This window comes from Nicotiana sylvestris, chromosome 4 (genome assembly GCF_000393655.2).
Source record: "Nicotiana sylvestris chromosome 4, ASM39365v2, whole genome shotgun sequence".
Classification (NCBI taxonomy): Eukaryota; Viridiplantae; Streptophyta; class Magnoliopsida; order Solanales; family Solanaceae; genus Nicotiana; species Nicotiana sylvestris.
In genome coordinates this window covers 77,863,506-77,890,542 of record NC_091060.1, presented here as the reverse complement: position 1 = coordinate 77,890,542, position 27,037 = coordinate 77,863,506, and the positions used below count along the sequence as shown (strand labels likewise).

General features: G+C 39.2%; 2 protein-coding genes across 2 annotated transcripts; both read left to right on the top strand.

The window, feature by feature from the left end:
• Window positions 1–1,825: 1,825 nt before the first annotated feature.
• On the top strand, window positions 1,826–2,173 carry LOC138889732 (uncharacterized). The gene has a single exon (XM_070173069.1). It carries the CDS (start codon window positions 1,826–1,828, stop codon window positions 2,171–2,173), a length of 348 nt encoding a protein of 115 aa, XP_070029170.1.
• Window positions 2,174–21,202: 19,029 nt separating this feature from the next.
• LOC104245728 (uncharacterized) lies at window positions 21,203–25,611 on the top strand. Its single transcript, XM_070173068.1, has 8 exons — window positions 21,203–21,686; window positions 22,326–22,522; window positions 22,612–22,733; window positions 22,843–22,944; window positions 23,030–23,105; window positions 23,187–23,594; window positions 25,170–25,485; window positions 25,580–25,611. The coding sequence occupies exons 1-8, from the start codon at window positions 21,203–21,205 to the stop codon at window positions 25,609–25,611; spliced, it is 1,737 nt and encodes a 578-aa protein (XP_070029169.1).
• Window positions 25,612–27,037: the final 1,426 nt, after the last annotated feature.

Below are 27,037 nucleotides of genomic sequence, written 5' to 3'. Positions count from 1 at the left end.
ATATTGATTGTTGCAATGGAAATATACCCCTCTTCGTTGGGCCGTTCAGACCGCATCAAGGCCATGAGACAGGCCCAATTCTCTTTTAAATTTGGTTCTTAGTCTATTTCAGTGTAATCTATTTCCAAATTAACTAGTCTTGTAGAGACACACAAATAAATAGGAAATCGTAGCTATTTCGGGATTGCTACTAGCCTCGCCTGAATAAATCATGCGCGGACTGTCAACAATGGGTTATTAGCATGATTAGAAATTGGGATGGCCATTTAACAAATTCCATGGTCTTCCTTAAAATCATATTACGTTAGCATCTTTAGGCACGATTTAATTAAATTCCCTTCTTAAATTCGGGTGCGCATTGATGCGACACAAATGCAAATCTCGATGAAGTCGAAATGTGTCAACAACCACGGGCGCATTGATTGCGACGGGGTTCGAAACGCGTTTTCACGACATCGTAATTCTTATAAAATAAATAATGATAAAAAGCGGTTTACGAATAAAAGGCAGATAAGCTAACATGTATTAAGATTAGATACAATTAAATACAACAGTTAAGCAACCGTGCTAGAACCACGGAGCCCGGGAATGCCTAACACCTTCTCCCGGGTTAACAGAATTCCTTACTCGGATTTCTGGTTCGCGGACTGTTAACAGAGTCATATTTTTCCTCGGTTCGGGATGCAACCGGTGACTTGGGACACCATTAATCTCCCAAGTGGCAACTTTGAATAATTAATAATTAAATCCCATTCCGATTGTCCTTTAAATGGAAAAACTCCTTCACGCCCCCCTTTCCGGGGGAGTAGGATGAAAAAAAGGAGGTGTGACATGTGGTCCGTGTGGATATATTCGCAGACCATAAGATCCTTCAATATATTTTCAAATAGAAAGAATTGAATCTAAGGCAGAGAAGATGGCTTGAGTTACTCAAGGATTATGACATCGATATTCTATATCATCCAGGGAATGCTAACATTGTGGCAGATGCTCTTAGCCGGAAATCTATAGGTAATTTAGCTCACTTGAAGGTATATCAAAGGTTGTTAGCCAAGGAGGTTGCTAGTTTGGGAGTTCGTCTCGCAGACTCTAGTGAAGGAGGGGTAATTGTGCAAAGTAGGGCTGAATCATTACTAGTTGTGGAAGTCAAGGAGAAACAGTATGACGATCCATTGTTGGTAAAATTGAAGGAGGGGATTCATAAACGTAAGACCACAACTTTTTCTCTTGCCATGGATGATGGTACAGTAAGATACCAAGGGTGACTATGTGTTCCAAATATAGATGGTTTTCGAGAAAGAATCATGTCGTGGCTCACACTTCTAGGTATTTCATGCACCCGGGCTCTACAAAGATGTATCATGACCTTAAGGAAGTCTACTGGTGGAATGATATGAAGAGGAATGCAGCATACTTTGCAGCGAGATGTCCAAATGTTCAGCAAGTAAAACACCAACGGCCTGGTGGGTTGGCACAAAACATAGAAATTCCAATGTGGAAGTGGGAGATGATTAATATGGACTTTGTGGTAGGACTACCTTGCACTTCTTGTAAGTATGACTCGATTTGGGTAATTGCTGATCGACTCACGAAATTAGCTCACTTCTTATCTATCAAGGCTACTGATATAGCAGAATAATATGCTCAGTTATATATAAAGGAAATAGTTAGGTTGCACAACACTCCAATTTCTATTATCTCGGATCGAGGGGCAAAGTTCACGGCATACTTTTGGAAGAAATTTCAGCAAGGTTTGGGTACTCAGGTGAATTTGAGTACAACCTTTCATCCATAGACCGACAGACAAGCACAACGGACCATTCAGATGCTTGAAGATATGTTGTGTGCTTGTGTTCTTGACATCAAGGGTAGCTGGGATAATCATTTGCCACTCATAGAATTTGCCTACAACAACGATTATTATTCTAGCATTCAGATGGCACTGTTCGATGCTTTGTACGGTAGGAGATGTAGATTTCCCATTGGATGGTTCGAGATTGGGGAAGCAGAGTTGATAGGGCCAGACCTCGTGCATCAGGCTATGGGGAAAGTTAAGATCATTATAGAACCGTTGAAAACTGCTCAGAGTCATCAGAAGTCCTATTCGGATGTGCATTGCAGGGATTTGGAGTTCAAAGAAGATGATTGGGTATTCTTGAAGGTTATCCCATAAAGGGTATAATGCGGTTTGGTAAGAAAGGGAAGTTGAGTTCGATGCATGTTGAACCGTACAGAATCATTCAGAGGATTGGTCGGGTGGCTTACAAGCTTGAACTACCTCTAGAGATGTCTTCAGTACACCCGGTGTTTCACATATCCATGTTGAAGAAGGTGGTTGGAGATCCATCGCTTATTATTCCAGTTGAGACTATTAAGGTTAACGAGGAATTGACTTATAAAGAACTCCAGTTGCCATTCTTGATAGGCAAGTCCGTAAGTTGAGAAATAAAGAAATTGCCTCCGTGAAAGTACTATGGCAAAAACAACAGGTAGAAGAGGCCGCCTGGGATGCCGAGGAAGAGATGAAGATGAAGTACTCCCATTTGTTTGATTATTTATATAATCGATACTATGAAATTGTTCCGTATGAATTATGTATCATTTGTACAGTTTATGTTAAGGGTGTTTCTTTTTGGTAATATACTGCTTGTGAAGCCACAGTTGTTGTTGTTTTATGTTACGTTGCATCATTGGTTCATGTATATGTTGTTAGGGTTGGTTTTTGGGATTCTCTAACAGGTGGATAGGCCTAGTTACATGGGAAACTCTAGCAAAATTTTTGCAAATTCAGGGAGTTAGTACAAAAATTGGAACTATTGGTGTGTGAAATAGCAACTGAGTCACATTGGTTTCTAATAGCGGATTTTGGCCCTCATTCAAGAATGAACGATCTTAAGTAGGGGAAGATGTAAGGCCCCATAAAATTCCACCTAAAACTCGGGGTTTTGTGGTGCCAAGATAGACTTACGTAGTGATGATTGTACAGCAGTACATACTTTTTAGGTTGAACAGTGCGCTGGGGAGTTGGAGAAAATTTTGGCAGAACAGGGCATTTTCTGCGGTCGCAAAACTGGTTTGCGGACCAAAGATTTTCCGTAGAGTGAAGTAGAGAGTTGGAAAAATTTTGGATGTTATTTTTGCAGTTAATTATACGGTCGCATAATCGTTTCGCGGGCCTCACATTAGTTGCAGAACCCAAAATGAAGATTTTTGGAGGGAAGTTCTGCGACACATTATGCAACCGCATAACTGGTCTGTGGGCCGCAGACTTGCCGCAGAACCAACCCGAACAACCCAGTTTTGGGACCCTTTTCTGCGATCCCCTTTGCATGTCACATACCTATTTTGCAGTCCGGTCCGCGACCATAGACCCTTCTTCGTAGTGTTTAAGTTTGGAAAATTTCACCCGATCCCATTTTCATAAAAACAACTTGTGGGTTATTTTGGCTAGTCCTAACTGATATTTAGATAGAGAGAAGTGGTCTAGAGTGAGAGGGGAATTTCCTAAGATTATTGTTCATCAATTCTTGCTCGATGTTGAAGAATTCACAAGAAAACTCATTGGGTCTTCATCCTAGAGGTAAGATTCTACTCCCTAGCCTTTAATTCCGGGATTTAATTTGGAAATAGGTAATGAGAAAAGAAATTCTTGGGTGTGGGAGTTGTTGATTATGCTTGCATGTACCATCAAGGGTAGTAGGAAGATTGTTGAAGTCATTTGGGTAAACTTTGGGCAGTGGGATGAAGGAATCCTCCATAGGAAGACTTTGAAACCTTAATGCACACCTAGTGTTTGATAAAATGCTCAAATGAGCTGGAACCATGAATTCCTTCCTAATTTGTGTTAAATTTTACTATATTTCTAAATAGATCGAAGTGGCTAGGAATTATGGAACATCGTAGTAATTTAAAAAGCTCGAGGCAAAGTATATTGACTAAACTCTTCTCTTAGAATTGAACCCCACAATGTCCTTATAAGCTTTGTGACAAAAGATATATGCTCAATGTGTGTTTCAAATATTCTTTTTATGTTGTGTTACTACCTAAGAATGTGTTCAAAGTATGGATTGTATATCTAAATGTTATAACTTTAGGTCCTGTTTAAAATGAAAGCTATTATGCCAAATTGCGTAAGAAATCTCTATGTTCTTAAGACTCTTACTTGCTCACATGTGGACTTAAAGTCTTGCATAGAAATGCTTTGTTGTTGATGATCCTTGATGATGTTTGAAAGTGAAAAGAGGTGTGCATAAAATATGAAATACGGCCAACGTGCCAAGAATGATATTACATTTGGGGCCACTAGTGCCAATAAAATTGAGAGACATGTAAAAGTCCTTTAAGTAATAAACAACTTGGGAGTATTGTTAGTCACCGATGAAGGGTACGTTGAAATAACCTAACCCCGAAACTACACATGCCGGTGTAGAAGTGCATTGTGATTATTTCCCTTATTTGGGATGAGATTGATATGATAAGAATATTCCCCTTTACTGGGATGAGATGATTGCTGGAGAAAAAGGGTGATGTCAATCCACACGGCATTGTGGTGAGACGACCTAGCCGGTCGGGTTGTGATCGGACAACATGCCACACACATAATGGTGATTTTTCTTGATATTATGCTTGATATTATGATTGAGATAATGATTGTAATTGTGGTTGGTGTCTTTGGGTGAGACGGCCTAGTCAATCGGTCCGTGATCGGACTCCTTGCAAAAATCATGGTGGTATATCGGTGATAAGATCTCCAAACCTAAAATATGGAAATTTACTTGAAACTTGTTTGCTCCTAACTTGATGTTTTGGAATTGTTGAGGCTCCCATTGATTGTATGATTGTGCTTCCTTGTGTTATCACTCGTTCTATTGAGAGGGTTCTTAGTCATTCATACTAGTACTATTCCATATGTACTAACGTCTCTTTTGCCGGGGGCGCTGCATCTTTAATGGATGCAGGTGGTTCCACAGCAGACGGCTTTGATCATTGATAGTGGTACACCCTCTTCCTAGCTGACTTGGTGAGCCCCACTTCATATCGGGGTCGTATATCTTTTGTTCCTTGTGTATTATATTTTGAGATATAGCCGGGGCCTTGTTGCCAGCACTATCATGGTTCTCTTTTGTATCTATTAGAGGCTCTGTAGACATAGTGTGGGTGGTATGTTGGTGCTGGGAAAGTGAAACTAGTAATATTGTATTAATACACACGTTCCATTTCAAACTATGGATGTGTATGTATTATGAGAATTACAAGCGATGTACCTAATGATAATGAATTGGTGTTGTTAATGATCCTCCCCATTGTCCAATTAATGAGATAGATCTTATCTTTATTATGAGTGAGTTCTGCTAGAAGGTATTGTGTAGGCTTGCTTGACCGGGCTATCTCGATTGAGCGCCGATCGCGCTCCCGGAGGTTGGGACGTGACAAGAATTAGCCTCTAAACCAATCAAATCTAACCAAATATAGTTCAAATAATTCAAAATAAGCTTTAGAAACTATCGACGAGCGAAATATTCAATTTTTAATATTTTCGAAAGCATTCAACAAAAGTCAACCCCCGACCCACTTGTCAAAATCCGAGATTCAGACCAAAACCCAATTACCCATCAATCCCCGAGCCCGGTTTTATGATTAGTTTCGAAATCCGACCTCAATTTGAGGTCTAAATCTCAATTTCTCAAAATTCCCAATTTCTTCCTAAATCTTTAATTTCTACCATAAAAAGCATAGATTAAAGGTTAAAATCAATGGGTATGTATGGAAATGTAATAAAACAAGTTAAAATCTACTAACCTATGAAGATGGGATGAAAAACCTCTTCAAAATTGCCTCTAGGCCTAGTTCAAACTTGAAAATATTGAGAAATGGGATAAATCCCGAATTTTTGGTCTGTTTTAATCACTGGCATCAGGTCTTTTTCTCGTTCGCGAAAGACCTGACGCGATCCAATGATCGCATTAACGATGAGTAACGGCCAAGCTCCCTTCCCAGGCCCTATAACCTTATGCATTCGCGAGAGGCTGGTCGCGTTCGCGAAGGGTAAACCCTACAATTCTTCGCATTCGCTACCATTCCATTGCGTTCGCGATGAAGGAATCCACCCTAGCCCCAAATTTCGCCTTCGTGACCGCGAAGCATAAATTCTCAGACACCAACAACAGCAAAACCAGTTGATTCCTTAAGTCCAAAAATGATCCGTAATTTGTCTGTAACACACCCGAGCCCCTCGGGCTCCAAACCAAACATGCACATAAGTGTAATGACATCATACGAACTCGTTCGTGTGATCAAAACACCAAAATAACTCCTAGAACTATGAACCAGACATCAAAATGCATGAAATTTTTAAATAAACTCAAGAACTTCCAAATTCTCAACCGAGCGTACGAATCCTATCAAATCTACTCTGTTTTGCACCAAATTTTGCAAACAAGTTTTATATAGTGAAATGGACCTATACCAAGTTCCGAAACCAAAATTCGAACTCGGTAGCAATACAGTCAATCTACAGTCGAACTTCGAAAATCTTTAAACATTCAAATGACTAGTTTTCAACAAATCATGTCAAATCAAGTTAGGGACTTCAGAATTCAATTCCGGGCATACGCCCAAGTCTTAAATCATGACACGGATCCATCGGGATCGTCAAAATATTGATCCAGGTCCGTTTATATAAAATATTCACCACAGTCAACTCAAATCATTTTTATGGCCAAAATTCATATTTTCTTCAGCTTTTTCACATAAAAACTTTCTGGAAAAAGATATTTATTGCGCATGCAAATCAAGAAACACTACACGAAGCTAATCGAGGTCTCGTAACACCAAAATAAGTGCTAGAATTCAGAATGACCTATCGGGTCATCACAGAAATTCTCACAAATGCGAAGATAGGTTTACAAATGCGAACACTGTTCCCCTCACAAACGCGATAAAATTGTCGCAAATGCGAACCTAGCCCATCCCAAGCCTCCTTCGTAATTGCGACCCAGGCATTGTAACTGTGATACCTATAATCCCTTACTAAGGTCGTAATTACGAACCTGGTGTTCGCAAATGCGACACGAGACGCATCAGCACACCAAATTTCTGGTTTTCAATCCAAAACACTCCAAAACATGTCCGAAAGTCACCCGAGCTCTCGGGGCTCCAAACCAAATATTCACACAAGTCTAAAAATATCATACAAACTTTCTTGCATAGTCAAAACAAAAAAATAACATCTAAAACTACGAATCAAACATTAAAACGCATGAATTTCAAAGCAAATTTCAAGAACTTCTAGAATTACAACTAAGCGTTCGAATCCTATCAATTCAACTCCAAATGATATCAAATTTTGCAGACAAGTTCTAAATAGCATAATAGACCTATTCCAAGTCCCAAAATCAAATTCAGAACCCGATAGCTAAAAGTCAACCTACGGTCAAACTTCTAAATCTAAAATTGCCAATTTTTGGCAAAACAACACAAATCAACCTACGGACTTCCGAATTCGATTTCGGGCATACGACTAGGTTCAAAATCACGATACAAAGCTATTGGAGCCATCAAACACCGCTTTGGGGTCATTTTTACAAAAATCAACCATTGGTCAACATAAAGAACTTAGGCTTCTAAGCCAAGAATCAAAGGGTCCAAATGTGTGAAGCACGAAATGGGTAAACAACGCGCAATTATACAAAATGATCAATCGTGTCGTTACAACACGTTATTCCATTATTTAATTTTTTTTGTTTATTTTATTTTGTTATTTGAATAATGAAATAAGTATGAGCTGGACTTTTAAATGTAATAGTCCTAGGATACGGGCAATGCACGCGTATTCTATATCAATGAATATAAATTTTAAAAAATATATAAATATTACTCCCTCTATTCCAGTTTATGTGAACCTATTTCCTTTTTGGTCCGTCTTAAAATGAATGACCCATTTCTAAATTTGAAAATAATTTATCTTAAACTTACAATTCGACCCTTAATAAGAAGCTTTTATAACCACACAAATACTTTGGACCCCTTTTTGACATGTTTAGGACCACAAATTTTAAATAGTCTTCATTTTTTCTTAAACTCTATGCCCAGTAAAATAGGTTCACATAAATTGGAATGGAGGAAGTATTAAATAGTATATTTATGTTATAAAATAAAATCTGAAAAAATACAAGCTCTTAAAAATAAGAATATTGGTCCTATTTAATCAACAAAGTAGAAAATGGCCTGACAAATTATACAATGACCAAGATAGTTTTGAAAGTCAATAATCTACTATGTTTCCTTTTTTTAAATTTTAATTATATACAATATGATCTTCTAGGTACCACGTATTCTAGACTGGTTAACTGCAACGAAAAAAGTAGCAATGAGCAAATTATCGAGTTAAACAATAAAAATTCATCATAAATCTAATTTAGTGATGAATTAGATATAGATAGCATCTCAAAACGTAATGATAGATATTTTATGTAGCAATTGTATAGGGATAATTGATGAATGCCAGGTGAACGTTCACCGAGCTAACACGTAGTAAAGACAAGTAAGGTATGAGTCAGCAAATAGCTGGCATCGGTCCTGCCTATGTAACCGCTGTTGTGTGAGTTCCGAAGACATTGGAACCAGAGATGAAAGTTTGAAAGTGAGGTATTAGTTGAAGAAGGAAACATTTAAGAAGCGACCGTTACAAAAAATATTTGCACTTATACTCAACCGTTATGCATCTATCAAGAGGGGTCTTTATTCATATTAAAGAAAACTAGATTTGGGGATCTTGTCTCCTTGAATTTAGCTATAAATAGAAGAATTTCTACTCATTGTAGACACGAAATACTTGTAGCAAAAGGGCAAAACTTACTCTTGCTTTCTATTTACATCTTTTTGCTCAATACTCTGTTCTTATTCTTACTTCCGGAGAAGGTCACAACCAGTTTGTATTTTCTTTAAATTTTCTTAATTAATTTATTTCTGTAGTTAGATACTTCTTATTCTTACATGTCTATAAACTACGTTATAAATTCAATTGTACCATTTTACGAGTAAACGGTTTGGTACCCACCGTGGGGCATAGACAGTTGTGGTATTACATTGATCTATTCATCTATTACTAAAGTATTTTGACATTTTTCTTTAGTAAAGTAAAAGCAGATATGGCAAATAATGAATTTAACAACTCTTTTAATGTTGGGAAAAACAACGAGCGTGAGGATATTTTCTGTGATGGAGATCATCGTGATGATTCAACAACTAAAACTTGTAATGACGATGATAAGACAACTCCAGTTTGGAAGAAAAACGAAATCCTCGGCGTGTGATGAGTCCTACCCTGATGATATGGATGATGAACTTATTGTCGAAATAGGGAAAGTTCTGAGTGCGCAGAAAAGGGATATTATGAATCATCTGTCAAGACATGAACGGATTATGATTGAGCTCAAGCTAGCACCTTCGGTTGGCTCTAATAATTCCAATAGAGGAGTTTGAGCCCCTAATAGCGTGCTTGCAAATCGGATAGTGCAAAGAGCCGGTAACATCGCTTCAAGGAAGGAGTTTAGATTTAATGATAAATAAGCAGGTGGTGTAGGCAATGGATCCGAAAATGATAATAACACAAATGATCCTTTTAAAACTGAGATCATGAGGTTCATGAGGGAAATAAATGATCGGATGGATCAAAATGCTAAAGATTTCCATGCTCGGATGGATCAGATCCTAGGGGCACCACCGGTATTGAAAGGGCCGGATTCAAAGAAGTATATGCTATTATCGTTCAAACCAAGTATGGCCCTGGAGTTGATTCCAAAGAGATTCTGTCACGACCCTAATACCGACCCGGTCGTGATGGCACCTATCGTGAAACTAGGCCGACCGACACAATTCCCGAATTAACCATTATTCAAAAGTCATTTTAAGCTTTTAATTAATTAAATATCTCATAATGTAAGTCTAAATGAACAGTGCAGAATAAATACACAAGCCCGACATCGGGGTGTCACAAGTTATGAGCATCTACTAAGGTCTGAATACAACGAAGAGTCTAAAAATATACTAAATACAATCTAAGGAAGACAAGAGGGAGAAGAGCAATGCTGCAAACGTCGGGCAGCTACCTTGCTAACTCCAATAAATCTGCATACAAGGTGCAGGGAGTAATGTGAGTACGCCAACTTAGTAAGTAATAAAAATAAATGAAAGCTGAGCAGTAAGAAAACACGTAAACCATGTCATAACGCTACAACAAATGCAGTACATTTCACGCGCGGGGGTTACTGTTCACGCTGCTAAAAAAAATACAGCAGCAGCCAAAGAAATTGCAGCACTTTTCTTTTCACTAAAATGGCTCTAACTCCATCATACGAACTCGGAATTCGATGATTCTTGTTCCTATGAATCAAAAATAATAGTACGAACATTGACCTTCAATCGGAACTCAATTCGGAGCACTTTTGCTTAGTTCAATACCCATTTTTCTCGTTAAACAATTAACTCATGTTTCGTGTCAAAAACCCAATCGCGACTTGATGAAATTAGACCAAACTTTCCAGATCACTCCTATAATTCATTATTTAAATTCTGGAAATCTCGAAATAAAATTTCGATCTCTAGAACTAAAAATGGACCTTTGGATCATTACATGCTTATGCTCAAACGACAAAAATCTTCCAAAAACTCTTCCAAAACTTATCCGAGCCTCATGGGACCCCGACCAAACATGCCAACATAATTCATAACATTATTCAAACCTCTTCCAATCATCAAAACACCTCAAACAATATCAAATTACCCAAAACTCACCGAATTCAAGCCTAATTTTCTAAAAACTTCTGAAATACACTTTCGATCGAAAACCCGACCAAACCACGTCCGAATGACCTGAAATTTTGCACACATATCCAAAATCACCTAACGAAGCTACTTAAACTCTCGGAATTCCATTCTGACCCCCGTATCAAAATCTCACATGCCAAGCGGAATTCGCCAAAATACTAACTTCGCCAATTCAAGCCTAATTCTACTCTGGACCTCCAAAATAAATTCCGATCACACTCCTAAGCCACATATCATCCCCCGAAGCTAACCAAATCACCGGAAATCACATCTGAGCCCTCTAATTCAATAGTCAACATCTGATTGACTTTTTCCAAAATAAGCCTTCCTTTAAGAGACTAAGTGTCTCATTTCCTATCAAAGCCAATCCGATTTAACTCTAACACCGAATACCGATAACGAAACATGAAGAAGCATAAAAATGGGGGAAACGGGGCGGTTACTCATGAGACAACGGGCCGGGTCGTCATATCCTCCCCAACTTAAACAAACGCTCGTCCTCGAGCGAGTCAAGAAACATACCTGAAGCCTCAAATAGGTGAGGATATCTGCTCCGCATCTCCCGCTCGGTCTCCCAGGTAGCTTCCTCCATGGGCCGACCTCTCCACTACACTTTTACAAAAGATATATCCTTTGACCTCAATTTCCAAACCTGACGACCCAAAATAGCAACTGGCTCCACATCAAAGGTCAAATCACCATCCAACTGAACCGTGCTGAAATCCAAAACATGGGACAGGTCCCCAACATACTTCCGGAGCATAGAAACATGAAATACCGGATGCACACTCGACAAGCTGGGTGGCAAAGCAAGCATATAGGCCACCTCCCCAATCCTCCTAAGTACCTCAAAAGGTCCAATTAATCGTGGACTCAACTTTCCTTTCTTTCCAAATCTCATAACACCCTTCATGGGCGAAACCTTCAGCAAGACCTTCTCACCAACCATGTAGGACACATCTCGAACTTTCCGGTCCGCATAACTCTTCTGACGCGACTGCGCTGTACAAAGCCTCTCCTGAATCACCTTCACCTTCTCTAAGGCATCATGAACCAAATCTGTCTCCAATAGCCTAGCCTCGCCGGGCTCGAACCAGCCAACTGGAGATCTACACCGCCTCACATACAAAGCCTCATACGGTGCGATCTGCTGATAGCTATTATTGTACGCAAACTCTGCAAGCGAAAGAAACTCATACCAAGAACCTCCGAAATCAATCATACAGGCACGGAACATATCCTCCAATATCTGAATAGTACGCTCGGATTGTCCGTCCGTCTGAGGATGAAATGCTGTGCTCAACTCCACCTGGGTACCCAACTCTCGCTAAAAAGTCCTCCAAAACTGGGAAGTAAACTGAGTACCTCTATCTGAGATAATGGAAACTGGAACACCATGCAATCGCACAATCTCTCGGATAAATATCTTTGCCAACCGCTCCGAAGAATAAGTAGTACACACCAGAATGAAGTGCGCGGACTTGGTCAACCGATCCATAATCACCCAAATAGAATCCAATTTCTTCAAAGTCCGAGGAAGACCACTCACAAAATCCATGGTAACTCTCTCCCACTTCCATTCTGGAATAATCATCCGCTGAAGAAAACCACCCGGTCTCTGATGCTCATATTTCACCTGCTGACAGTTGAGACACCGAGCTACATAACCTACAATATCTTTCTTCATTCTTCTCCACCAATAGTGTTGTCTCAAGTCCTGATACATCTTCGCGGCACCCGAATGAAGAGAATACCGCAAGCTGCGGGCCTCCTCCAGAATTAACTCTCTAAGCCCATTTACATTGGGCACACATATACGGCCCTGCATCCTCAATACGCCATCATCATCTATAGTCACATCCCTGGAATCATCATGCTGAACTCTGTCCTTAAGGACAAGCAAATGTGGATCATCATACTGGTATTCTCTGATGCGATCATATAAGGAAGACCGAGAATCCACACAAGCCAACACCCGACTGGGCTCAGAAATGTCCAGTCTCACAAACCGATTAGCCAAGGTTTGAACATCAACTGCAAATGGCCTCTCCCCAACTGGAATGTACGCCAAACTCCCCATACTGACTGCCTTTCGGCTCAAGGCATCTGCCACTACATTGGCCTTTCCCGGATGATACAAAATAGTGATGTCATAATCTTTTAGCAACTCAAGCCACCTTCGCTGCCTCAGATTAAGGTCTTTCTACTTAAAAAAATGCGGAAGACTACGATGATCAGTGAATACCTCACAAGATACGCCATATAAATAGTGCCTCCAAATCTTCAAGGCATGAACTATAGCAGCCAACTCTAGGTCATGAATAGGGCAGTTCTTCTCATGGGGCTTTAACTGACGAGAAGCATATGCAATAACTCTACCCTCCTGCATCAACACACAGCCAATCCCAACTCTCGAAGCATCACAATATACAGTATATGAACCTGTAGATGATGGTAAAACGAATACTGGAGTTGTGGTCAAAACTGTCTTGAGCTTCTGAAAGCTCTCCTCACACTCGTCTGACCATACAAATGGAGCACCTTTCTGAGTCAACTTGGTGAAGGGCGACGCAATGGATGAAAACCCCTGAACAAACCGGCGATAATAGCCTGCTAATCCGAGAAAACTACGGATCTCTGTGGTTGAGGACGGTCGAGACCAACTCTGCACTGCTTCTATCTTCTTTAGATCAACCTGAATACCCTCGCTGGACACTATATGTCCCAAGAATGTCATTTTGCATAAAGCTTCTCCTCCCTCAATCTCTGCAACACTACACGCAAATGCTTGGCGTGCTCCTCCTGGCTACGCGAGTACACTAGAATGTAATCAATAAATACAATAACAAAAGAATCCAGATAAGGCCAAAATACACTGTTCATCAAATGCATGAACGCTGCTGGGGAATTGGTCAGCCCGAAAGACATGACTAGAAACTCATAGTGACCATATCTAGTCCTGAAAGCTGTCTTAAGAATATCTGAGTCCCTGATTTTTAACTGGTGATAGCCCGAACGGAGATCAATTTTTGAAAACACCCTCGCTCCCTGAAACTGATCAAATAAGTCATCAATGCGAGGCAAATGATACTTGTTCTTCATTGTTACCTTATTTAACTGCATGTAGACAATGCACATTCTCATTGTGCCATCTTTCTTCTTTACAAACAGAAATGGCGCACCCCACGGTGACACACTAGGCTGAATGAACCCCTTGTCTAGGAGATCCTGAAGCTGCTCCTTCAATTCTTTCAACTATGCTGGTGCCATACGATATGGCAGAATAGAAATGGGCTGGGTGCCCGGCACCAAGTCAATGCCAAAATCGATATCCCTATCCGGTGGCATGTCCGGCAGGTCTGCAGGAAATACATCTGGAAAATCCCTCACAACTGGGACAGAATCAATACTAGGAGTCTCAGCTCCAACATCTCGCACAAAAGTTAGATATGATAGACAACCCTTCCCAACCATACGCTGGGCTTTCAAGAAGGAAATTACTCTGCTAGGAACATAATCAGTCATACCATGCCACTCGATCCTCGGAACACCCGCAATAGCCAAAGTAACTATCTTCGCATGACAGTCTAGAATAGCATGACATGGAGATAGCCAATCCATGCCCAGAATAACATCAAAATCTACCATGCTCAATAACAATAAATCAACTCGGGTCTCCAAACCCCTAATAGTCACAATACAAGACCGATACACATGGTCTACAATAATAGTATCGCCCACCGGGGTAAATACGTGCATAGGTAAAGCAAGACACCCTCGGGTCGTACCCAAATGATGAGCAAAATATGAGGACACATAAGAATAGGTGGATCCGGGATCGAATAATACAGAGGCATCTCTGTGGTAGACTGGAACAATACCTGTAATGACAACATCTGAAGCAATAACATCTGTCCTGCCTGGAATAGCATAGAAACGAGCCTGGCCATCGCCTGATTGACCTTCCCCTCTGGGGCGACCCCTGGATGCCTGACCTCCACCTCTAGCTGACTGGGCGGGTGCTGAAGAAACTGGAGCAGAAAATGAAGCTTGGCCCCTCTACTGAAACTGACCACCACGAAGTCAAGGACACTGCCTCTTTATATGACCAAACTCTCCACACTCATAGCAACTACCAGGTACTAGAGAAGGGAATTGGAGGGAACCCCTCGCACCTGAATGACCAGCCGATGCACTCGGTGCAGATGAACCCTGAACTGAAGGGACATAGGATGAGCTCTGAGCTGGGAGAGCGTTAAGTAATGACTGGCCCTGCTGAAATCCCTGATGACCACGGTCTGAAGATGTCCTACTATACTCTGGATGGGTCGGCTGAGGAGGTCTGAAGGAACGACCTCTAACACGCTGAAACTGGCCCCTAGACGGAGCACCACTGAAGCTGCCTGAACCTCTAGGCCTCTTGGCCTCCCTCTCCTCTCTCTCTGCGGAGAACTGTCTCAATATCACAAGCAATGTCAACCACACCCTCGAACAAAACACCTAATACTCTCTCTCTAGTCATAAAAATGCGGAGAGAGTAGTTAAGACCATCCACGAATCTCCGGATCCTCTCACGATTCGTCGGAATCATCCAAGTAGCATGATGAGCCAACTGTGAAAATCTCATCTAGTACCGAGTCACGGACATATCTCCCTGAGTCAACCACTCAAACTGCCTACGCAGCTCCTCTCTGCGGGACTGAGGTACATACTTCTCCAGAAATAGAGTGGAGAACTGCTGCCAAGTAAGGGGCGCTGCACCAACATGTCTACGCCTCTCAAAATCTTCCCACCAGGTAAATGCAGCTCCCTGGAACTGAAATGTAGTAAAAGATACACCACTCGACTCTAAAATCCCTGCGGTGCGAAGCATACGCTGACACTTGTCGAGAAAACCCTGGACATCCTCGCCCTCTGCACCACTAAATGTCGGAGGCTAGAGACTACCAAATCTCTCGAGACGACGCTGCTCATTGTCTGGCATAGCTGGGACCACAAGGTTCTGAACTGGTGCAACCAACTGAGCTGGAACAACTTTCGGTGTCTGCAATCCCTGCACAACCTGCTCAGCTGTGCGATTAACAGGAGTCTGGGTGCCTTACCTGGCCTGTGAAGTAGCTGCGGCGTAGTGCCTGAGATCGCCTGAGCTAGCCCAGTGCAAACTGTCAAAATCTGAGCCAAGGTCTCCTGAAGACCCAGAATCACAATAGGCATAGCTAGTGCTTGAACTGGTACAGTTGTTGGAGCCTAATCTGGAACTGGGGTAGCTGGTGGAATAACAGGTGCTACCCGCGCTACTCTACCTCTGCCACGCCCACGACCGCGTCCACGGCCTCTGGTGGCATCAGTGGGTGGTACTGGTGGTCGTCCACCTCGTCCAGTAGCATGAGTCCTCGCCATCTTCGAGAGAATAGATTGATAGAAATTTTTAGTGTTCGGATCAACAAAGTCGCACGACAAGAATTTCAAGAATATGAAGTTTTCCTAAAGGTTCTGCAGCCTCTCGAGGATAAATACAGACGTCTCTGTACCGATCCGCGAGACTCTACTAAACCAGCTCATAACTCGTGAGACCAATTAACCTAGGCTCTGATACCAACTTGTCACGACCCCAACCCGGTCATGATGGCGCCCAACACACTGCTAGGCAAGCCCGACCATTCAACAACATTATCCCAAATTCTTATTCAGATTATAGATAAATATCATAGAGAATTTACTAAGTCATTACATTCAAGTGTATAATTAATAATAAAATCTGCGGAAGTTCAATTAAAATACTACACCATAGCCCAATAGAATCCAGTGTCACGAATATGAGCCTCTAATACAGAATATCCACCTATTACAAGTCTATCTAGAAAAAAAATGTGAAATAAAAGATAGAGATAGAGGGTAGAGATCAAGGATGCGAATGCCATGCAGCTACCTCAATACTCCCGGATACTGCTGTTCAGCTAAACAAATCCTCACTCAGCCTGTGGTGTACCTGGATCTGCACGCAAGGTGCAGGGAGTAATGTGAGTACTCCGACCCAGTGAGTAATAAACATAAATAAAGGCTGAGAATAAGAAATCATGGAAAAATACAAAGTAAACTATAACTGGCAATTTAGAACAACAAATAGTGAAACAACAAGTCAATTAAATCAGAGTACCAAATACTGAGACAGGTATAACCGATAAAAACAAATGCATGAGTGCAATGCAATGCATATGATGGTACACTCTAGTACCCACTACGGCATGCAGCCCGAGCTATCCATTTATTTATTGTCGACGACGCTCACTGGGGGTGTGTACAGACTCCGGAGGGGCTCCTACAGCCCAAGCTCAATATCAAGCCATCTCGTGGCATCAAATCTAGGCCCTCAGCCTCAAATCAATCTCAGTATAATCAACTAGGCTCTCGGCCTCAATATCAATGTACTCAACCAGGCTCTCGGCCTCAATATCAATGTAATACTGCTGCGGCGCGCAACCCAATCCATGCTCAGTCCAGAAACCATCATAAGCCCCTTGGGCATTTGTAGAACAGTAGTTCTCAGCCCGAAATATCATTTAAGTTTTTAAATCTTAGAAAGATGGCTGAGTTTGCAAAACAGTATTTAAAACCTTGGACTGAGGTCAAATGATATGCAAAATATGCGAAAGCAGTGATATCAATCCCTGAAGGATTCAAATAATTGGCAAGAAGCCCAAATGTAACAATTAAATCTAAGTAAGGATGATTCTCAATTTAGTTCAAGTAGAAAACACGGTACAAATATCTCTCGGGACGGACCAAGTCACAATCCCCAATGGTGCTCTACCCCACGCCTGTTATCCAGCGTGCAAGTCACCTCAATATAGCGTTATGATGTGAAATTTCGGGGTTTCAAACCCTCAGGACATCATTTACATCAATTACTCACCTCAAGACGGTCGAAGTCTAGCTCGCTATGCCCTTGCCTCTCAAATTACCCTCCTCGTGCGACAAATCTGCCCAAAATCACAACGAATATGTCGCATTATGCTAAAGAGACAATACCCAATCGAAAGCAATCGCAAAATATCAAAATTCACGAATTTGACAAAACTCGAGCCCCGGCCCACGTCTCGAAAACTCAGAAAATTACCATCACCGGATTCCTTGTCTCGCCACGAGTCTATACATACCAAGAACTCCCAAATTCGAGTTCAAATGACCCATCAAATCCTAATTGTTTGGTTTCAAAATTCAAGCCCTAGTTCTTGATTTGTAGGCTTATATTTCATGAATCTCTCGGTGGCGTTCACAATAAAAATGAGTTCTAAGTCCAAGAAACTTACCTCAGTCGTTCCCCCTTGAATCCTTCTTTAATCTCCACCAAGAAGCTCTCAAAATGATCAACCATGGAGGAAAAATGATCCAAAATCGCGGATGAAGTGTTTTATAAACTCACTGCCCAGAATTTTTCGAAAGTACTGTTCACGCGTGCGGTTACTGTTCATGCGCGAGGTCACTGTTCGCGCGCGGGGGTTACTGTTCATGCTGCTAAAAAAAATACAGCAGCAACCAAAGAAATTGCATCACTTTTCTTTTCACTAAAATGGCTCAAACTCCATCATACGAACTCGGAATTCGATGATTCTTGTTTCTATGAGTCAAAAATAATAGTACGAACGTAGAACTTCAATCGGAACTCAATTCGGAGCTCTTTTTCTCAGTTCAATACCCATTTTTCTCGTTAAACAATTAACTCATGTTTCGTGTCAAAAACCTAATCGCGACTTGATTAAGTTAGACCAAACTTTCCAGATCACTCCTATAATTCATTATTTAAATTCTGGAAATCTTGAAATAAAATTTCGATCTCTAGAACTAAAAATGGACCTTTGGATCATTACATGCTTATGCTCAAACGACAACATCTTCCAAAAACTCTTCCAAAACTTATCCGAGCCTCATGGGACCCCGACCAAACATGCCAACATAATTCATAACATTATTCAAACCTCTTCCAATCATCAAAACACCTCAAACAACATCAAATTACCCAAAACTCATCGAATTCAAGCCTAATTTTCTAAAAACTTCTGAAATACACTTTCGATCAAAAACTCGACCAAACCACGTCCGAATGACCTGAAATTTTGCACACATATCCAAAATCACCTAACGAAGCTACTTCAACTCTCGAAATTCCATTCCGACCCCCCGTATCAAAATCTCACCTGCCAACCGGAATTTGCCAAAATACTAACTTCGCCAATTCAAGCCTAATTCTACTCCGGACCTCCAAAATAAATTCCGATCACACTCCTAAGCCACATATCATCCCCCGAAGCTAACCGAATCACCGAAAATCATATCTGAGCCCTCTAACTCAATAGTCAATATCCGGTTAACTTTTTCCAAAACAAGTCTTCCTTAAAGAGACTAAGTGTCTCATTTCCTATCAAAGCCAATCCGATTTAACTCTAACACCGAATACCGATAACGAAACATGAAGAAGCATAAAAATGGGGGAAACGAGGCGGTAACTCATGAGACGACGGGCCGGGTCATCACACAAATAATGCCCAGGAACTGACGAACAAAGTGTAAAAGCTGAAAATAACCGGTCGGGTCGTTACAGTAGAGGGGCGGGCCCATTATCTACCAAGTTTTGAAGGTTACAGTTGGTCCAAAGGATCGGCCCCAGACCGATTTCTCGATCACCAATATATATATATATAACAGAACATTCAACTTTAAGTAATCTAGACTCAAAATACGTAGAATAACTTCTGATTTGAACCCCTTAAACAATAAGTAGAATTCCAGATTTTCGCAAGGTCAACAGCGCTACTGGGAGTGGATTTTGCTGCATTTTCATTTTGTGAGTTTGTATAATCTGTTGGTTTACCAGAGGACGTCTTATTTGTTACCTTGCTTTCATTTTGCTATATGAATTTGGTGGGATTTCTGTATGAAAACGGACAATTGCTGCTGCATTTTTATGGAAATTTGTCATGCAAATTTGTTGTGTAAATTGATAAACTGAATACGTAATAGGCATCAAATCTCATTATGGTATCTCTGTGTTTATCTCAAAAGTGGAGCTTCATATTTTGCAAAACCAATTAAACAGATAAAAATTAGCAACCGATAAACCAAAAAGTTACCATCTTTATTTTGAAATTAAAACTTGTGAAAGTACATAGTTTTAAGCTCTTGATGACAAAAAACAAGACTTTCTAACTAGGGAAAAGGAAAAGTTAATGGCCAGAACACAATCGATTATGCCGGAACTCGTGCTAGAAAAATTAGAAATACGGTTAATCAAGCCAATATTTATATAAACTACAAAGATTACAAGTCATGTTAGATTACATTGATAAAGATAATTGACAATCTAATGTATTCATAAATTCTTAATTAACCAGTTAAATTATTTATGCAACTATATGAATATTCATAGATTCTTAATCTATGTAAATGAATTTTATTCCATTTACTTCTTACTCCTTTTGCATTATTTTGTTAATATAATTTTATTGTATACATATTATGCATGTACTAGATTATGGAACTTGACAAACAATGGATGCAACTTATTCATGATCGACTTGATGATGCTTATAAACTTGGGGTGGAGAAATTCTTGGATTATGCTTTTACAAGACTAGGAGAAACACACACAATACGTTGTGCATGCGTCAAATTTGGTAATGCATATTCAGGAAAACGTGAGCAGGTTAAGTCACATTTAATAGTATATGGAATAATTCAAAATTATACTTTGTGGTATCACCACGGGGAGAGGTTAGGTGACCCACATTCAGATTCTGAGCTTGCAGATGATAATGACGTTGAATATAGTGACGGTGAAGATGAAATACATGTGATTTTAAGATATTTATACCCCAATTTCGATAGAGACAATATAGAAACGGGCGGTGATGATTTTGTTGAGGAGGAACCAAATCCGGAAGCAAAATTTTTTTATAGGCTCTTAAAGGATTTTGATCAACCACTGTACGAAGGTTCAAAAATTTCTAAACTTTCTACTGTGATTAAATTGCTTCACATTAAAAGTATTGGTCGTTGGAGTAATGAGTCATTTACAATGTTGTTGAAAATGTTGAAGGAAGATTTGTTTCCTAATGAATCAAATTTGCCAGCTTCATATTATGAAGCAAAAAAGATAATTCGGGACCTTGGGCTTTCTTACATGAAGATTGATGCATGTAAGAATGATTGCATGTTATATCGGAAGGATGATGGGCTTCTTCAATTTTGCAAAGTTTGTGGTGCATCTAGGTGGAAAGAGGATAAACATAGCAGGGAAATAAAATGTAGAAGTGGAAAAAAAAATACCATATAAGATTTTACGTTATTTTCCTCTAAGCCAAGACTTCAAAGATTATTTATGTCCTCAAAGACATCTTCTTTGATGACATGGCATCATGACAAAAGAGTTGATGATGGTATAATGAGGCACCCAGCTGATTCAATAGCATGGAAAACGTTTGATGAACTTCACCAATCTTTTGTTGTTGAGTCTCGTAATGTTCGACTAGGACTTGCTACAGATGGTTTTCAACCATTTGGAAATTTCAAAACTCCATATAGCATTTGGCCAGTGGTACTTATTCCTTATAATTTACCACCTTGGCTATGCATGAAGAAAGAGAATTTTATTTTGTCGATGCTTATCCCTGGTCCTGAGAGTCTGGGAGATGCTATTGATGTTTATCTCCAATCTTTGATTGAAGAATTAAAGGAATTATGGAAAACTGGAGTGGAGTCCTTTGATGCGTCGGCTAGAAAGAACATTATGTTACATGTAGCTTTGCTATGGACCATTAATGATTTTTCAGCATATGCGAATTTATCTGGATGGAGTACAAAAGGTAAATTGGCTTGCCCTTGTTACAATAAAGAAACTTCCTCAATTAGGTTAGAAAATGGTAAAAAGCAGTGTTATATGGGCCATAAACGCTTTCTTTTCTTGATCTTAAATAGAGGAATGATAAAGAGTCATTTTATGACACTAAGGAGTGACGATTACCACCAAAAATATTATCCGGCGAAGATATACTTGGTCAAGTGGCTGATTTAGATGGGTTACAACTAACAAAGGATCCAAAGAAGAAGATTAAAATATCACACGAGAGCAGGGGTGATAATTGGAATAAGAAGAGTATTTTCTTTGATCTTCCATATTCGAAAACTCTATTGTTGCGTCATAATTTAGATGTGATGCATATTGAGAAGAACATAAGTGATAATATTTTGGGGACACTCTTAAATATCAATGAAAAAACCAAAGACACCATAAAAACTCAGATAGATTTGCAAGCGATGAATATAAGGAAAGAATTTGCATCCAATAAAAAATGGGGATAAATATGACTTACCAACAACATGTTACACATTATCTCCTGAAGAGAAGTACAAGTTTTGTGATTTCTTAAAAAATCTGAAGGTCCCGGATGGATTTTCATCAAACATTTCTCAATGTGTCAACCTTAAAGATCGTAAAATTTCAGGCTTAAAAAGTCATGATTGCCATATTACTACAATATTAGCCCCACTTGCGATACGTGGAATGCTTTGCAAATCTGTGAGTGAACCACTTATTGAGTTGTCTTTATTTTTCAACATTCTTGGAGCAAAATATTTAAGCATGGAAGAATTAGAACAAATTGATGGCCAAATTCCGAAAACTGAGTGCAAGTTAGAAAAGGTATTCCCTCCTACTTTTTTGATGCCATGGAGCACTTGCCAATTCATTTAGCTAATGAAGCTAAGATTGCTGGACCTACTCAATATCAGCATATGTATCCAATGCAGCGATACATATACTTTATGAAGTCTTTAGTTGGTAATAGGGCTTGCCCAGAAGGTTCTATTGCAGAGGGGTATTTAGCAACTGAATGTTTGACCTTATGTTCAAGGTATTTACATACAATGGAAACAAAATTTAATCGCCTTGAATGGAATTGTGATGGTGGTGTTGTAGAATGTGATGGAGGTTTAACAATTTTTTTTTTGTGAATCTGGAAGAGCTTTAAGAGGTGGAAAACAATACAGATTTGATTCATATGAATTCGAGCAAGCACATATTTATATTTTAAAGAACTGTGATGAAGTTCAACCATTTCTCGAGTAAGCAATGATTTGATCCAATAATTTACTTATACATTCTCTAACTTTTTTATTTAAAATGACATATTATTCTTCAATTTTGTAGAGAGTTTTCACAAAATCCAGCTATTAACTCTCAAGAAACTTTGGATCGGCAATTCATTAGTTGGTTAAAAGAAAAGGTGAGTACTAATAAGAAATTATTAGTTTTCAAACCAAGTATGCAAATAGTATTTGTTAAATTATGTACTTGTTCATGATAGGTTGCAGGTCTGCACAAACACGATGATAGTAAGAAAATGATAGATTTGGTCTCATTGTCACGTGGTCCTACGCCATATGTAACAAGTTTCCATGGCTACGTTGTTAATGGATATAGGTTTCATGTGCAAGACTATGATAAAGATTTAAGAACTCAGAATTGTAGGGTGGTTGTAGTTGGTGAGACAGATAAAGAGAATAAAAATATTAATTACTATGGAGAACTAACCGAGATTCTTGAGTTACAATTTGTTGGAAGTAGAAGAGTGATTTTGTTTCGATGTAAGTGGTTTGATATATATGACCAAGAAAAGGGAGTTAAAGTAGTTGAATATGGCATTGTAAGGGTTAACCGCCAACGCTTTCTGAAAATAAATGAGCCTTTTGTATTAGCCAACCAAGCATTACAAGTATTTTATGCTGATGATCTTTCCAATAAAGGATGACATGTTGTACAAAAAGTTCAACCTCATGATTTTGTTGACATTATGAAGAAGGAGGATGGTGATTTTGAGGAGTTAGATAATTCTACACAAATGAAAAGGAAAAGAACTCATTGAGGTTTGGAACTTTATCATGTTTGCTTTTAATTTGTTAAACTCTTTACAATGTTCATATTGGACTCATCTAATTAGCGCGTTTAGTTGCACTAGTTAGATCCCCGTTGAAACCTAAAGTGCATGCATGCAAATCTCAGTACTTTATTGTCGATCAATATGGACATATGTATACCTTACTTTAGTGGCATAGGCTTTATAATCTATTCTTTTCCCAGTTTCTATATTTCCTTTGGAAAAATTTAAAATCCTAGAACCTTAATTGTACCCTATATATTACTGAAGAGGTGTTGTCTTAGGATGCATATGTGTCTGGTAGTCAAACAGCTGAAGCAAATTAGGACAATGATTAGAGTGGACAAGTATACTGTTCATGTTCAAGTCACCCTAGGAGGAGCATGGGATGCTTAGAGGTCACATGGAAGGCTAGTGTTGTGTAGCCAATTGGCATAGACAGCTTGGTGTCTGAGGACCAAAACGGTTTCACCAGAGGGACTTGGGGGTGGGAGGGGGAGAGAGGGGGAGGGAAAGTTCTGATATCTCCTCTGCTTCTCCTGTTCGTGATGAAAAGCTTCAGCATGATGATCAAGAAGGCTTTGAGTTGGAATGATTTAACTTTTTGGAAACGTAAGGATTCCTCAAACCTGCATATCTCACAAGACCTTAGCCATATATTGAGCTAACTCTCTGTAAGGCAAATGAGGTGCCAATAGCATACTTAGGAGCAGCGTTACTCCAGGTTATGAAGGTGATACAACAGCGTAAGAGATGCTTTATGTGTGAAAAGAAAGAATAGACAATCAGTCACCTGCTCCCTCAGTGAAAGCTGGATACTGATCTATGGAGCACGTTCTCCAATCTCTATGGACTCCATTGGAATATGCCTAACTATTTGGGAGAGTGCTTCAGGATGTGGGAGGATAGTCGGTGCATAAAAAGATAAGAAAATATTAGAATGCTATTCCTCTTTGCATCGGATAGACATTACGGCTAAAGTTCAAGATGTTTTGAAAGAGAAGTAAATATCTAATAAGCTTGAGAGAAAAAGTCGGTATACTCTTCTTTTAGTGCAAACAACATCTTACTTGTTAAAGACCCTTGAACTCTTATGAACTCCTTAGAGCTTAAACTATAAAGTTTTTATAAACATTGTATCACCTTCTTGGGTTGCAATTATATCTATGAATAGAATGATTACTCATTTGAGTTTCCATGTTTCAGTTGTTGGAAACAATTGTGAAGAATTGTGGGGATATTTTCATAATCCAAATATTGTTTCTTGTTAATACATTTAGGTTGTAATGCACTCCCATTCCTCAAAAAGAGTCAAAGTGCTAGTAGGCATCCCTTTTCTTATTGACAAATTGTTGAACTATTTTTTCTTATCAAGTTAGCTTAGCAACACTCTGCTTTCTTTTGTTGTATTAGGTTGAGATGAATCCATCAAAATCTCAGAAGTTTAAAATGGAATCAACTTCAAAGACTGTTAAGCATTCATTTGTTGCACTTGGCGCCTTAGCAAGGGGACGAGGGCAAAACTTCAGAACTTTGGGTTCGGTAAGAGTAAACGCTGAACAGAGACTCCCGATTGGCAAAAGTAAAAATTGTAATGCACAAGCTTCTTATCTGAACGAACTAGCTCAGAATAGGAGTCTTGCACCTCCTGGTTTTGATCCACTAGAAGATGATGTTTCCCTCCCACAAGAAGTTGAAGTGATGCAAGACACTCAAAGAAACGAAATAAGTATTTCACTGTTTCAAGTTGTAATATCTTTTTGTTGTTATTGCACTGCCACTTACCACTTTTTTATTGTTTGAATTAAATTTAAAATTATCAGGTCCATGCGAATCTGAAAAGGCAAAAAAGTGAGAGGAAGAATTGGTGTAAAAATGTTCTAAGACTCAAAGTTGGAGAAACGTTCAGCGTCACTTTCTACCACAATCGAGTTGTTGGGTTCAACCTCATTTGTGAGACACTTAGGTATATTAGTTCGTGACCATAATGTGTGCCCACTGCGCGTACACTCATGGGCAGACATTGAAGAATATAAACTGGACCATATGTGGGAAGCTGTTACTGTAAGAATTTAAAGTATTATCTTGTTGTTTTGCCTTCTCCTTTTCTTCGTTCACAAATGAAAATAAAATACTAGTGACTTTACATCATTACATCTGTCGAGTTGTTATATTATTTTTTTTGGTTTATAGGAATTCAAAAAGAGAATTAAATGAGTAGAAACATATAGTTTATTGTGCTTTCCTAAAGAACCCCAATATCCTATTTCTTCTGCATCATAAACTGAGAAAAATATCCATTTCTTAGCAGTATCTTTTCCTATGGTCTTTATTGTATTTTTTCTCATCATCAAAGGTAGTAAGAAATGTTTTCCCCTAGAAAGACAATAACATCCTTTTTTTAGTACAAAAAAATCATCAAATCATGTCATTCCTTATGTTAATGAGTACTGATACACTTTTAGAAGAGAAGTATCTATGTAATAGGAACTAGAAACTTTTTTTGAAATGGTATAAATTATTAAAGATATAAAAAATCAGCACTACGAGTGTGTTGTGGTTACATCCCATTAGGTGAATCAGTCTTATTTGGTTGCTTGTTGACTCAGATGTTCGACAAATGAATGCTTCTGAGGCCCGACAACATCACCCAAATACCCAAGGATTGAATTCTCTGAAGAAACAAGGATCAGTTTAGTTCGCCTCTGTATCCTGCTCATTAGAGCTACCTTGGCTTCCTCCTCCTCTTCCAGTCTTGATTGCATTCTCACTTGCCCTTCTTCCAACTACAAAAAGACCATGAACAAGTTATACAACACTAGAAACCAACTACAGCCATATATTAATCTCCAAAAGCTAATAAAGCACATATGTCTTTAAGCATGTAGTTAGCTGAACATAACATATTTGACCTTTAGCTGAGATGGACTTTACCAAATAGTTCAACTTGAGAAGTTGATGTTTCAAAGTCAAAAGTAAGTGTTCAATTTGCAAAACAAGATGACATGACCTGGTGAGGCTTATAGTAGAGCATTTTGTTTGTTGAATGTATATTATGAATCATATCGATGAATCTGCTCTTCTCTCATGTTGTTTTGGAATGTTCATATAAGGTCGAATTATGATGTCGAGACTATTTTTGCATTTAATAATCACGTCATCTTAAGAGATAAATTAATTTGTCACTAGTAACTCTCAAATATTTAATTTCATATTGTTGGTTTAAGTTTTCTTCTTTGTTTATCTCAAACTTTTGAGTTTCATGTTTGATGATGTTTTTA